Here is a 14,986-nt window from a genome sequence, read left to right on the forward strand (position 1 = left end):
TACGATTCTGATATATCTTTCAGCGATAAAGCAATTTAATCAAATGGGCTTACAATTTCGTTTAGTTATTAATATCATTTTAATAATATTTTGTAGTATCATATCCATCCACATCGATTACATTTTTTATGTAAAATAGTTATTTTATGTAAAATGTCACTTCGTTAAAATTGAAATAGTAGATTGTTGATTAACGTCTGAAGGGGGTATAGAAATAAAAAGAGTTAAAACAAAAAGAATTAAGAAAAAAACTATACAAAATGTCCAAAAAGTTCTATGGGTATTTCGCCATTGTAAGAAAATCTACAAAATAAAATAGTTATTATAATTAACAGTAGTATTGCTTGATGAGTAATACTGGCAACATCATCAATATATCGAGCATATTGGGAAAATTATTGATTGACCCGATGTCAATAAAAGTATGGTCCACGGATATTTTTAAAAAGCAATGTTCTCTTATAGTTTTAAAAGAAAACTGTGAAAGATACTTTTGTATACGATAATAACATGGTTTCACATAAATCCAATCAAAAATAAGAAATACTTCGAGGATTTTTTAAATAGTAACACCGTGGAATACAACCTATAAAAGGTGGACTGCCAGAACAGTTAGTCACTGTTGCCCTGCAGTTTTACGATTTTAAGTTTTGGAAATATATATTTCTATTATAGTGTAACTAATAATGTTTGACAATGATTAAAAATAATATTCTTGTGTAATCTTAGAGGAATAGCCAATTTAATTTACCATCCGTAACTGTTTTCGAAAAGCACTGTTTTTGATTTTTCATATCAGTTTAATATAGTGGTAGCAAGGGGTATTGAAGCGATACATATAGCCTAGCTTACCCAAAAGTCAACCTCACCTTCACGTGGTGCACCCTGTTTAAACAAACGAGGCTCTGACGACCGAGTATAGGCGGTATATCATTACACAACCCTCAGACCTACTATCTTTCTGGGGAAGAGGAGTAGTAAACTACTCCTAGTCGGCCGAGAACGTAGCACAAGGGAACTACCGTCGCAGTCCTCATTGTGCCATAGCCATCCCGTGCTACAGTTGCAGCCAAACTATGCGGCAGCGTAACCGTCACAGTTTAACCTTTTTACGCAGCTTTCGCTCATCAAAGATGGAACATTCGAGTAGGACAAAATCATCGTCCGGAGGTAAAATACCCCCTCAATCGGATCTCCGGGAGGGGGTGCCTACTCGAGCGTATCATCGGAGAACTAAACATCGTCAATGTTTCACGTTTGCGGCGTGGAACGTCCGCACTCTATTGGACAGGACACACTCCAATCAACCAGAGAGAAGAACAGCACTGGTCTCACAGGAACTCCACCGACTAAATATAGATGTTGCTGCTCTTAGCGAAACCCGCTTTGCGGATGAAGGTAGTCTCATTGAGGAGCATTTCGCCTTCTTTTGGAAGGGTCACCCGGCAACACACAGGAGAATTCATGGCGTAGGCATTGCAATCAAAAACGAAATCGCCATCAAATTAACAGAGGTACCTATTGGTGTCTCCGAACGTCTTATGACCCTAAGGTACCCCATATGAGACAAAACTTACGTCACCATCATAAGTGCCTACGCTCCTACCCTAGACGCTAAATTGAGGATAAGGATAAATTTTACCATGCTCTGCAAAATATACTCCAACAAATTCCAAAGCACGAACGAATCATTTTGCTAGGTGACTTTAATGCCCGTGTCGGCAAACAACAGGAAATATGGCCTCACGTATTGGGAAAACATGGAATAGGAAACGTAAAGAGCAATGGTGAACGCTTATTAATAACATGCACAGAGTATAATCTTTGCATCACCAATACGTGGTTCATGCTGAAGGACAAATTTAAAGGTACCTGGAAACATCCGAGATCAGGCCATTGGCACCAATTGGACCGCGTAATCGTTCGAAGGACGCACCTAAAAGATGTCAGTCTCACAAAAGCCAGAGTAGATGCCGAATGTGGCACTGACCACCGACTTTTAATCTCAAAATCCAGTTAAAACCCAAACATCCACACTGTAAAAAGTAAAGCTACGTGACCAGATTGAACGTACGGGGTCTAGAGAACAACGATACCCAAGAATCACTTCCACCGATAACTTCAATCTCAATCGTGGATGCTAAATATGGCTGGACACAACTAAGAGATGCGATTCACAAAACCAGCGAAGCAGTACTGGGAAAATCCAACAAAAAGAAACAACCAGACTGGTTTAACGAAAATCAACCGCATATACAGGCTTTGTTGGAACAAAAGCATAGAGCACATCAAGTCGTCACTGCAAATCCACACAATACAAGACTAGCAGACAACTTTAGGGCAGCCAACAACACGCTCCGAAGAAACCTGCGCCAACTAAAGGATAACTGGTGGTCGCAAAAAGCTAGTCAGATTTAGGAGTATGCCACGCATCACGACTATCGTAAATTCTTCGAGGCTGTAAAAGAAGTATACGGTCCAACTAAGAAGGCAAGATGCCCAGTCATGGCACAAAATGGCGAAATTCTAAAAGAGGAAGAGCAAATCAGAAACCGCTGGAAAGGGCATTACAGCCATATCCTTAACCAAGAAAACAACCCCAATATGGAAGCACTCAACATATTACCTCAATATAACAGCCTCGATGTATTATCAACATTCCTCGATGTATCATCAACATTCCAATAACAGAACAGGAAGTAAAGGACTCCATAAAATAGCTTAAAAACAAGAAATCAGCTGGCTGTGACGCGATTCCGGCGGAAATCTATAAGTGTGCAAGTAAAGAACTTATTGGTCATCTTAAGGCTCTCTTTGATGTCATATGGGAAAGCGGAGAGGTACCTCAGGACTTTTGCAACGCGAATATAGCAAATATATTTAAAAACAAAGGAAGTGCATCAGACTGCGGAAACTACCGAGGAATTTCACTACTGGCTATCGGAGGAAAAATTCTTGCAAAAATTATGTCAAACCGCCTGCACCCACATATAGAAAAAATCCTCCCAGAATTGCAAACGGGTTTTCGCACCAACCGCGGTACCGTCGATTCCATATTCTCAATCCGGCAACTACAGGAAAAAGTAAAAGAGCAGCAGTCTAAACTTTACGTTGCATTCATCGATCTAACAAAAGCCTTCGGCTCTATGAACAGAGATGCACTTTGGGCAATTATGAAAAAGTTCGGAGTACCCATCAAATTTCTTAGTGTGTAAAAGCCTCCATAATAACAACAAATCAAGAGTGTCATATCATGGATCACTGAGCGATCCCTTCCTAACAAACACAGGCGTTTGGGTGGACACAGGGATGTGTCTTAGCGCCTCTCCTATTCAATACATTCATGGCAGCGCTCTCCGTTATAGTGGACAGCAAACTCCAGGAGAGAGGTTTGGGCATTAGATACAGATACGACGGCGGTCTGTTCAACATAAAAAGACTCAGGGCAAAAACACGTACAAAATTCATCACAGAACTTCAATACGCTGATAATTGTGTTCTAGTTGCAAATACGTTACAGCAATTGCAAGAAATGTTGAACACATATACATGGGCATACGAGGCCTTGGGACTTAAGCTGAATATCGATAAAATTAAAATGATGTGCACTCCCCCGGAAGATCACAACAATGCTATAAAAATCGGAGATGAACTGTTGGAATATGTAGAACAATAATTGGAATTCAATTACCTCGGCAGTTTGATTTCGGAAAAGGACAATATCGACTCTGAAATTCAGCACAGGATTGGCAACGTCTCAGGAGCATTCTGGAAATTAAAAGACAGGGTTTTCTACAATCATAACTTGAGCACAAAAACGAAACTTGCGGTGTACCGAGCGATAATAATTCCCACCATGTTATATGGAAGCGAAACGTGGGTACCATACCGCCGACACATGAACGCATTAAACAAGTTGCAACAGAGACATCTTAGACAACTCTTAAGAATCAAATGGTTCCATCATGTCTCAAACGTATCGGTCCTTGAAAAAGCTAACTGCGAGAGTATTTAAGTCATGATTACAAAGTCCAGCTTAAGATGGGCTGGTCACGTATGCAGAATGCAAGAAAACCGCATACCAAAATCTCTGCTTTACGGTGAGCTTGTAGACGGTAACAGGAGGCCGGGTGGACAACTCAAAAGGTTCAAGGATATTTTCCACGAAAACTTAAAGGGAATTAACAAGCAGAATGAGTGGGAACAGGCAGTTCACAATAGAACGGAATGTAGAAGAATTGTAAAGTCAGTTAAGAGCAACAACCAAAAAGTAAAGAGGCAACAAAGCAATGAGATTTTTGAATGTCTGGAGTGGGGTAGACAGATAACATCACGTATCGGGCTTTTCAGTCACAGAAAAGCTCATGAAAGAAAACGCCTTGCGTGACCATCTTCTGATACGTGTCAAATACTCGTCAGCGAGTAATGGCGGTATATGTAATAAAGTGGTATTACATACACTCCATTACAAAGTAAACAATAAAAAACAAACAACCAATCTCGGCGTGTCTCGGTCTAGTTCGATTTATTTCAGAGTTTGCGGATGCAATTTATAATTAATTCAAGAACTTTTTTTCAACATTAGGTAACTAAATTTGCATTAGAAATTAGACTAGCTTTTCCTAGAATTATTGTTACTTGTTAACAGACTGACCCAGTCAGACTTTCAAAAGTTAATTTTGGAAAAATTTCCAAACGCGCGCCGCTTGTTTGGATATGAAAAATTTATTCCGCCGCGCCTATACGGCCATTCCCTTGCTAACTTCCTAAAAAGTTACTCGTTCTTGGAAACTCGTCGTCCATCCGACCCACTTTTACAACTTCCAACGGATAAAGTCTTTGTTTAGCTAGCGATCTAATTTTCGGAACAACCGCTCAGTTTTATGCGAGTTAAACGAAACGTCCGTCGGCCATTATCAAATTTTACGGCAATATTTGTTTAGATGGCGGCCGTTTTATGACAAGCGAATTCATTAGTTCCCTAAATCGGAGCATCTGGATGTGCCATCTGGTGGCAGAATAAATAAGGAAATGGAAAAGAGGTTTTAATTGCGTTACTTTGGAAACAGTTATCTTAATTTCGTTTCAATGAGAAAAAGAAAGAAAAGCTATAAGTAGACTTTACGTAACTATGATTGAGGGAAATGAAATGAATCATAATATGAAAGCACGAACGAAATTTTTTTATGAAATTAACACAGATTAAAAAATATTAATAATTTCTTGTCTGTGTTATTTCAGGTCGAAATAGTATATTAAACAACGAGTTTCGAAAACGACGTTTTGCACGCGAGTTTGCCAGTTTGTTGGCTCGAGCCGCAGGCAAGAGCCACAAGTCGAACGAGTGTACAAAAAAGTTTTCGAACGAGTTTTTTACGCTATTTTTCTACGACTACAAATTAGCAGCAGACTCACTCAGTTTTTGCCAGTTTTGTGAAATAATTTGCGATGTAATTATGACACTTTTCTGACGGCCGCGTTGCGTTTCGCGTTTCAGCTAAACATTGGAGGTTAAAAATGTTACAATTGGCCCAGAGAAAAAAACCAGTGCGCTAAATCTTAGCACACAACAGTTTGCAAAACGCCAATTTCAGATCGAGGTTTCCGTGTGTCAAACTGCATTTTCTAGGCTAGTCGTAGAAAAACTAATAATATGGAAGGTTTATCTATTACTATCTATTTTTTTAACATTCGAAGAAATTTAAGTCCAAATCGTCCAAATTAAATGAATTTTGGTATTTCGATAGATTGGACCAAGGCCAACTTAACCGTGTACAACCCGTGTCATTTTGACAGTTAGTTTTTACGTAAGAAAAGTCAAAGTTTGATGTCGTCCGATCGCTACCAAATTACAATAACAATAATAGATGGTGAATATGCCGAATATACATGTTAACGTTGGACGTCTTTGTAAAAGCCCTTTTTAACTAATTTAAGAAAAACTAGTTACGACTTCGTTGTCAAATCAGTAGGAAAGCCAATATTTAGGCAGTTCTAAATTTGCATGGGACTTTTTCAACGCCGATGCACCACCCGGTATGGTCTAGACTTGGACAATATAATCGTGCACTCCATACATTCAATCGCACATAATTTTTGCCTTTTTATGATAAAAAAAAGATGACATAGTGAAGTTAAAACTTTAAAATGGAAACCAAGAAAAATCTCCAATGCTTTCACTCCCCAAGTGGCAAAATTACGTTGTTCAACGTAATCACAACGTGGCCAGGAGCAACCCAACGTTGCCGGACAACGTCGGAGCGACGTCTAAGCGACCCATATTTGCACCAAAATGGTGGATGTTTTTAGGGTCGCTACAACGTCGCCAACGTTGGCGATGTTGCTTGAGGCGACGTAGTACGTCGTGTGCTAAAAGTTGTTTTTCATGCCGATTCGCGATATTTTGGGGTTAGAGTTAAAAATATTCGTCGTTAAATATTACTATATTCAACCATGGGGAAACCAAAATGAATGATGTATGAATTAGAAATGGAATATATTATGCTCCATTAAGAAATAACTAGGTGAATTTAACTTCGACAAATCTGCAAAGTTTTGAGATGTCGGCAATTGAATTTCATCAGCGAAGATTAGTTTACTGTTGAAAGTGACCATGATACTTCGAAATATGGCAAAACCCCTTTTTTATTTCCTCGTTTTAATTTTAAAATTATAGTTTACTTGGTTAACCTAACTTTTGTTTTGTTTAAGTTTGATACAAATATACGAAATCTATCAGGAAAATCAGCTTACAACCCTAACAGATACAGTTCTTTAACGAAATTTGCAGTATTTTGTGGTGTCTGATATTTTATTCGATTCGTCAACAACGCACGAAAAGATAAATCGTATTAAAATGGCGGAGTTGCCTAAGGCAACCTTTAAAATACCAACATAGTGCATAAGGTGCGGTAACCGACCTTTGGCTCACCTATGCCAACCTTTTGTTCAGAAATTGACACCTGCTTTGACGAAATAGGACCTATGAACCCTATCGACATGTAGGAGGTAAATAACAAAATTCCTGCTTACAGTGCTCTTTTTACCAAAGAAAAATAAAATAAAGAAGAAAGCTGAGTCATCCTTTGGTGGTGGTGGTCACATACTCGTTAATAAGATGGCTGACATTAGATCAGTATTTCTATTTATTAATTGTTAAAAAAGCCGTACAGGAAGTAAGTATTGTTGCACAAGATGATAATCCTTTTAAAAACTATATAGTTTACAGCTGAATGGGATATATTATTTTGTACACTCCACTGACTTAAAAATGTTTTTATTTTTTGGTCGAAAGGACGTCAGGATGAATTTCAGTTGACTGCTCTTCTGGAGGATCATTATTCTCATAGTATTCCTCTGTTGTATGGGCTTCAGGTGTACTGTTATTTATTTCTATAGTATCCTTTGATGATAAGCTACCAGTTGTAGCACATTGCGAGGATGTGGATGACGAACCTAAACTCGTTATTTCCACTTCATTTTTCGGACACTGACTTGCTCGCTGACTTTCTTCTAAATACTTTTTCCTTTTTCTATAAAAAATTGTAGAGTATTTATATACTTTTTTCCTATACATCTTCTTTTCGCTTTACACAGTAAGTACCACATAAAAAATACCTAACCAATTGCTCTGTGATAGTACAGTACAGAATTTTTTGAGGTTAGGTGTAGATAGTTCCGCTTCTACAACAAAAATCGATATCGTCGCGCTCGTCGCCGTAATCCAACGAGGTAATTGGTTATAATTTTGAATGTGCTTTGGGTCGTTTAATAAAACGTTGTATTACGTTGTAGTTAGTATGTACATACACTCGTCATTTAAAAGTACGTTGCACAACATTGTACTACGTTTGTTATTCTGTAGTACAATAAACATGCCTTCTGCCTACGTAATGACAACGGTATAAAACCCCACTTCTAACAACGTTGTGCCCTACAACGTTTACCAACGTTGTTAAGGGTCAAAATATACAACTGTTTAAGTGCAACGTCGTAGCGACGTTTTCGCTACGTAATTTGAAGTTTGGGTATGCATAGGGCAGGGAAAAGTACCAATTTCAACTTTGCGCATAGTCAAAACTAGTCGGAAGTCGGAATTTTGTTACTTAGGTCCTGAATAATTTTAGCGTTTTGGCCAAATTGAATTTGAATGTCAAATATTGCCGTAAGTGCCAATTTAAAAATTGAAAATCTACAATTATCATATCAAAATTTTGAGACGAAACTTAATAAATAACAGAACAAATATTTTACTTGGAGGCATGGCAATTCCGTATCCTTTTGAGTCCAACATCCCACCAACTTGCGTCAGTTCGCAGTTCCTCTCAATGACGTATTCGATTGACGTAGATTCCATCAGGAAGGCGTAACTTCCTTTGCCTTTTACCACTTGTTCGACGCCCTCTTGATTGCTAGAGGTAAACACTGACGGCCTTTGAGACTCCATGAACGCCCACATCCGTTGATAGGTTGAGAAGTTTGAATCCTGAAGACATAATACATTTTTTTAGGACAGGAAAGTTATTTCCAAATCTAAATATGCAAAGCATTAACCTATTGCTTTGAAATTTAGCCTTAAGCTTGATTTTCATGCATCTGTTGTCCGACGATACGAAGGTAAGATATTAATCTTATTGGTTAAATTTAAAAACTTCGATTGGTTAGAAAATTAGAGAGTTTTTAAATTTATTGAATTTTCATGCCTCCATTCATTGGATATACGATTTACTTGAGATTGGCGCCATTTTATATTTTTATTTTCGTAACGATTTTGCTGTTTTACTTATAGTCTGGGAGCTATAGTAAACGCTACGAATGTTTGGGAGTGATTCATCGGTCGCTACCATGTGAACTAATCTGTTCAAGGTTACATAAAACTTAATTCCAGTGCCGTGGTGTTTCAAGTCATATAATAATTAATAAATAATCTGTTGTAATTTGTTGTTTTAACTGTCAAAGTCTTGTCAAAACATATATTTGGTTATAAATATAAAATGGAATGCCCCATTGGTCGCACTGCAAGCACACCAATGGACTGACGCACAAAAACGTATCAATCAAAGGAACGTGATATAGTATCGTCTTTGTCAATCACGCTAACATTTTAGAATAAGTAGGAGCGCAGGCAGATGATTAGACCGGGCCTTTAAAAACCTACGTCTGCGGTAAAAATTTACGTTTTTAATGTAAAAATGATAGCGCGCGTGTCGATTCTAACTTCATCAAGCGATGAATCACTCCCAAACATTCGTGGAGTTTACTATAGCAACATTTTTGAGGGAGAAATTTAAGAAAGCTGTTTTTTTAATATATCTTTTGCTATGCTTTCCTGAACAGAGTGCGGACCGTCTGCGTCTGGCTGCCAGTAGACGTTGCATTCACTACTGTACATCCCCCATATATGTATTCAACATCCGTTCTCTATTGCGCATCACAAATTCGCCCTGTATCTCATGAACTAAGGAGGCTAGGAAAAGCCTATGTGTGACAAATTTAGTTTCATAAAAAAGTAGCAAAGCCATGTGAAAATCGCATGATTGTATCTCTACTCATAAACGAGAAATCCCATAAAATACACGAAAATGGGATACTCTGAACAAATGTGATGCCCAGTAGCGAACCGCAGTAGCCTAACCGCGCGGCAACCAGACGGCCCGCCCTTTGGTCAGGACAGCACAGGAGAGCATAGTAGAAGATATATTAAAGAACCAGCTTTCTTAAAATTCTTATTTTCCCCACGGTGCACAGTGGCTCTTGCATATGTTAAAGAGCGGCCATAAGTGATTTTGGAAAAATTAAACTATATGACACACTGTTAAACTTTTTGAATAGTAGTAGCATTAGTTATAAAAAAATAACAACAAATTTTTTGAATAAAATTTGAAACCATGTTTTTTTTTTCTCTTAAACCCATCACATTTAATTGTCTTTTTCGCTTAGTGATAGAATCAATCAGCAAATAAGAATCTAAATATTCCTGGAGGCTTTAAAAAACCCGAGATGATTATTATTTTTTATATTTTAAAGAAAAGGTTTATTCTACTTTTGGACTATTACTAAGAAAGTTCTGAAATTATTATTATGTATTAATTTTTCATGTATTTTTAAACGTCGTTTTTATCCATATTTTTATAGTTTTCAAAACTCCAAAAAAATACTATCGACGCTTATCGACGTTTCCTCTTATCGCAAATAATATTGTTTGAGGAATGTATTTGTTTATAAACAAAAAATGGTCTACCGAATTCTGCCTATTCAAGCGATTTTTTTTAGAATGAGTGGGAGGGGGGTTAATCACTTCGACCTTACAGATCCACTGTGTCCCCCTTTCTTGAATCATAACTCATCATACAGTCCCAGGGCTTTGACAAAAGCCAGTATCTGGGACGGTTTTATAGAGGGTAGTTCTCCATCTCCAATATCAGTCGTACCAAAGTTCATGGCACGAATGGTTGTCGTCTCGGCGCACTCAGTGATGAGGTGTACTGGTGTTTCACCCATCTTCCCCACAGAATCTGCATTCGCCGTTTCTTCTTAGTTTCAATCTACTGAGGTGTTCATTGAGGAGACAGTGTCCTGTTAAAAACCCCGTGACAATCCGAAAATTGTTCTTACTCAGACCCAGGAAGATCTGTGATTTTTCTTGATCATAAGCCCTCAGAAACTTCTTCGAGTGTCTTAGACCATTGCAAGATTTCCATTCCAGGTTCCGGATGGAATCTTCCAAGTTCTTGAGTTCCGCCTTGAGTTGGTTACCACTTGGATATTCAAGCGATATATTTATTTGAAGTAGTCCGTGTTTCCCAATAGACCGGAACACAATTTTAAGTTACGTTTTTTCAGAAAAGACAATAGTCGAAAATGTTAACGGAATGCCACAAATCAAGATGTTTTTAATTGTCTCCTGATATCGTCTAACCCTTTTTTGGCTGCATTTCGGCATATGTGGAAGAAAAGTGAATGTTTAGAGCTGGATGATGAAGCCAAAGAACTCCTTTTATAGAACATATTACTGAGTTGGTTGAGAATATGTTTTCTTTCATAAATATTATTTTCTACTTTTACGTTCAGAGTTGTAATGGTGGTTTATTTTTTTTGTTTTGTGAAATATATATTTTTTTAATTTTATACTTTTTTATAGTATTGTTTAAAGTTTCTTTTAGGTATGGAAATCACTTGATTTACAAAATAACACTTTTTTACAAACATAAATAAATTATAAACACTTTTTCGTCTGCACGCATATAATATATTTTTTGGATCCCATTGTTAAATTAGTATCTTGTTATTTTATTTTTTCACGGGGGAACTTAATTTTTTTTATTAAGAAATGTCTAAACAAACAGCTAGTGATACAAGAAGTGATTTTTAAAGAATATATAAACTTATCTCTTTCACTTTTCACTTGCTCACCCAATTCAAACATTTCCCGAAACCCATCCCCCATGTTCACCCTTTAAAGGAGGGGGCGTGGGGCTGTTAATGTAAGGAAAACATTTTTTGGAGTTCACCAGAAATCATGACAACGCAATAACGGTAAATCTACAGGTGTGTACAAAAAATGCTCTACAAAAAAATAATTTTTGCAGTCATGATTTGACCGGCGTTTTGCTAAAATTCAATTAAAATTATAAAAAAAATCTATAGATATTTTTCTTTTCGCCATAAATAAAGCAGCTGGGCTACAAATTACTTATTAAAGTATTTTTACTATTTATGACCGTTATATCCCTATACCTCGATCCACTGTGCGGTGCTAACTCTTGTACTATTATATTTTTATTAAGGTTAGATTAAATTTATCAAAAAAATGTCAAAACATGCGTTATCGTACGATCTTTCTCAGTTGACGGGCTGGAGCAAAAAATTGATGGATGAAAAGTGGCGCCAAAACGCTATGACCAATCAGAGCGTCGTTGGACCATCGTATCAACCTTTGAATAGTATCAACGGATAACGGACGCATGAAAATCAAGCATTAGCCTTAGTATAGACTCAGACAAAATTATTATGCCAACCACTCTTGTTATTATTTGCCGTATTTATTCGTGTAAATCAGAAAGTTAAGTCTGTCAGTTTTGTTTGACATAAAACATTGTTCACTATTATTCAACACACAGTTTCAACAACCAAAAAATAAAGCTCCAAAACTTTCTTCTGTAGTAATAACTTTTACCTTTAAAACAAAAAAATGTGTTGGTATTTTTATCTTTTACTAGGCTTTTTTTTCAAAATGAAGAATATTTTATGGAAAAATATAAGAATATAAATATATATGATTTTACCCTGAAAAAAGCTGCAGTGGATCCACCTCTAAGAGCTCCGTATTTGATTTTAGTTTGTTTAGCTAAGTCCTCTGCGCTTTCTATCGGCGAGTCCATTCGTTCCACTGTGAGAAATGCAGCTAAGTTGGCAGTGTACGATGATATCATTATGAGAGTGAAGAACCACCACATTCCAGCAACCATTCTTGTTGAAACAGCCCTATTGGATACATAATGTGTCATAGGTAATGCACAGGGTAATATGTCAGACTATCGAGTGTAAAGATGAAATTAATTAGCAGGGGCGGCTTGTTCTATGAGGCAGATGAGGCAGTGTCTCACCAATACATTTGAAGAATTACACGTATTAATCGATACATCTTTAATCACAATTTTATATTTTTTCCCTATTTGCATCAATAATAATTGTATTTTTTATCCATCATTCTACAATAAATTATGTCGATGGTATTCCTTTAAACGCGCTTCCTTTCCGATATGCGACAAACTCGACGATGTGTATCCATCTCATTTGTCCTTTAAGAAGTATATGTGCAGAGGTTTGCCTCTCGCCTTTCCTTGTCTAGCGTATTGTGGTATATCGCATTGACGGAGCGACAGCGTTCACTGGGATCTTAAATCTATAGAATGAAAAGAAAAAGCATAGGCAAAACCTTTAGTTGAAGAGAGATAAAATGTATGGAGTAGTAGCGCGTAAAAAGACCGTATTGAGGCGAGCCTCAAATGTAAATGTAAACCTTAAAGGCCGTTCGTTAAAAATATGTTATCACCAAGTATCACTTCCCGATCAGCCCGAGAGATTTTAGGCGATAGGCTGAAAATGCAGAATTGCATTATTTGGGAATTTGTATTAGTTTGAATCAGAGTTTGAATTAACTCTGCCGGTTATTGCACTGTTTTGTCTCTAATTGATTAATATATACTTTTTTTAATGTGAATTGCATGTTTAATTACTCGTCTTACTGATTACAACGTATTAAGTAAATACCTAAAAAGTGGGCAGTGACTTGTAGATTGATATGATGATTTAGAGGGACCATACATCATCAGAGGACTTCCCCAGGTAAAGTTTTTCGAATTCGAATCATTTCTAGATAAATTGTGTACTCGTATAGTCAAAAAGTAAAGCAACCTGTTACATATTTCATTTTGTGTGAACGAAAAACAAAACTTTTTTGGTATAAAAACAAAATTTTACCATACAGAGTAAAATAAAAGACAAAATATCCTGAGGTCGCTTTGATAAAAATTTACGGTTGCAATAGCCCTATGTAATAGGTACCGTATGATCGAAAAAAAAACGGCGTCCAGTTGGCTTGAAAATGACGATCGATGACATTTCCCATATAATTTTACATATAAAATGACAGCGATCTTCATTTCATAGCCATCGCTGATGCCGTTTTTATTCGATCATACGGTATAATACTGCGAATTTTATTACATAAGGCTATTTCTGCAACTGCTAAAAATTTAGAAATATTTTAAATACAAAAATGTGGCGCTTTTTAAGTGTGTAGGTATCTAAAATACTAAAAATAATATACAGTGTGTATTGCATTTAAAAAAATTGAGATATAGCATTATAATATTGCAATGTTGGCCGTGCCATAAAAAAAATCCCTGTATAAAATAATGTGAATTTTTCTCGGATTTCTTCGTTTGTCCTACATACCTCGCTATATACATGCTTAAGCAATAATATATCAATAAGTTAAATTCACTCCAGGTTTTTACCACTTTTTAAAAAATGAAATTAAAAAATACCTATAGTGCTTCAAGTAAATCAATATGTGATGTATGCTGAATTTTATGCTGAACCCAATTCTGTACAGAAAAATGGTAATGCGATTGCAATTTTAAAGAAAATATTTTTTTTAGGATATGCATTTTTTTTATATAGAACTTTTTTTTCATATATTTGTCAACTACGAAGATATTGGACTTCCTCGTACTAATGGTCACCCTATATACATACTAATAAAAATTCTCTTCTAATGTGCCTCACCATCTTCCTCTGCTACGAGCCGCCCCTGTTAATTAGTCAATTGCTTATAATCATTGTAACTTTTATATTCCAATCCTATTAAATATATTTAATATTTTTATTATGTTAATTTTTATTAAATTATTATACCTGTTAATTCTTCAAATTCTATTTGGCAGTATAAAAAAAATGATTAACTGTGGTATTTAAATATGAATGAGACGAAAATATTAGACGATAAAAATGAATTAAAAATATTTTAAAAAAGAGAAAGATGTTTGAAAATTGAATACAAATATACAACAGACACTAACATCTAAGAAATTTCTTATTACTGAGAGTCTTTGAACAAGCTTCTAAAGTTTTGGTACTTACCTTAGATTGCTGTGTTTGTCTTATCTTTACTATCCTAAACCCCTAATTCAAAAAACAAACTTTATTTCAACAAGGAAATTAAAAATTTTGGCAGCACCTTTTCTAACAATTCTTTGTTAATTGTTAGAAGAGTTCTTTCGATTTTTTTGTGTTTTGGAGAATACCAAGTTTAGTTCTATTTTCCTTCTTGTTGACCTTCGGTGGCTTCGGTATATCATGTTCAATTCGGTCGAATATTGCATAGAATATTCGACGATGGACCCATCATAATTCGAAGTTGTGAAACGTTTAAAATATTAATAATAAATAAATTGATATATTTTCAGGAAAATATGATTAT

At 36.1% G+C, this 14,986-nt stretch overlaps 1 protein-coding gene across 1 annotated transcript in view; it reads right to left on the reverse strand.

Annotated features, from left to right (window-relative positions):
- LOC115879316 (glutamate receptor ionotropic, kainate 2) overlaps window positions 1-14,986 on the reverse strand; it is a 344,372-nt gene that overhangs the window by 25,962 nt on the left and 303,424 nt on the right. Inside the window, exons 14-15 of the mRNA XM_030896084.1 lie at window positions 12,285-12,483; window positions 8,254-8,485 (exon numbers count right to left, since the gene is read on the reverse strand). Coding sequence (XP_030751944.1) covers window positions 8,254-8,485; window positions 12,285-12,483 — 431 coding nt within the window. The remainder of the gene's footprint in view (window positions 1-8,253; window positions 8,486-12,284; window positions 12,484-14,986) is intronic.

Source organism: Sitophilus oryzae, unplaced genomic scaffold, assembly GCF_002938485.1.
Source record: "Sitophilus oryzae breed Bouriz unplaced genomic scaffold, Soryzae_2.0 scaffold_1576_pilon_pilon, whole genome shotgun sequence".
Classification (NCBI taxonomy): Eukaryota; Metazoa; Arthropoda; class Insecta; order Coleoptera; family Curculionidae; genus Sitophilus; species Sitophilus oryzae.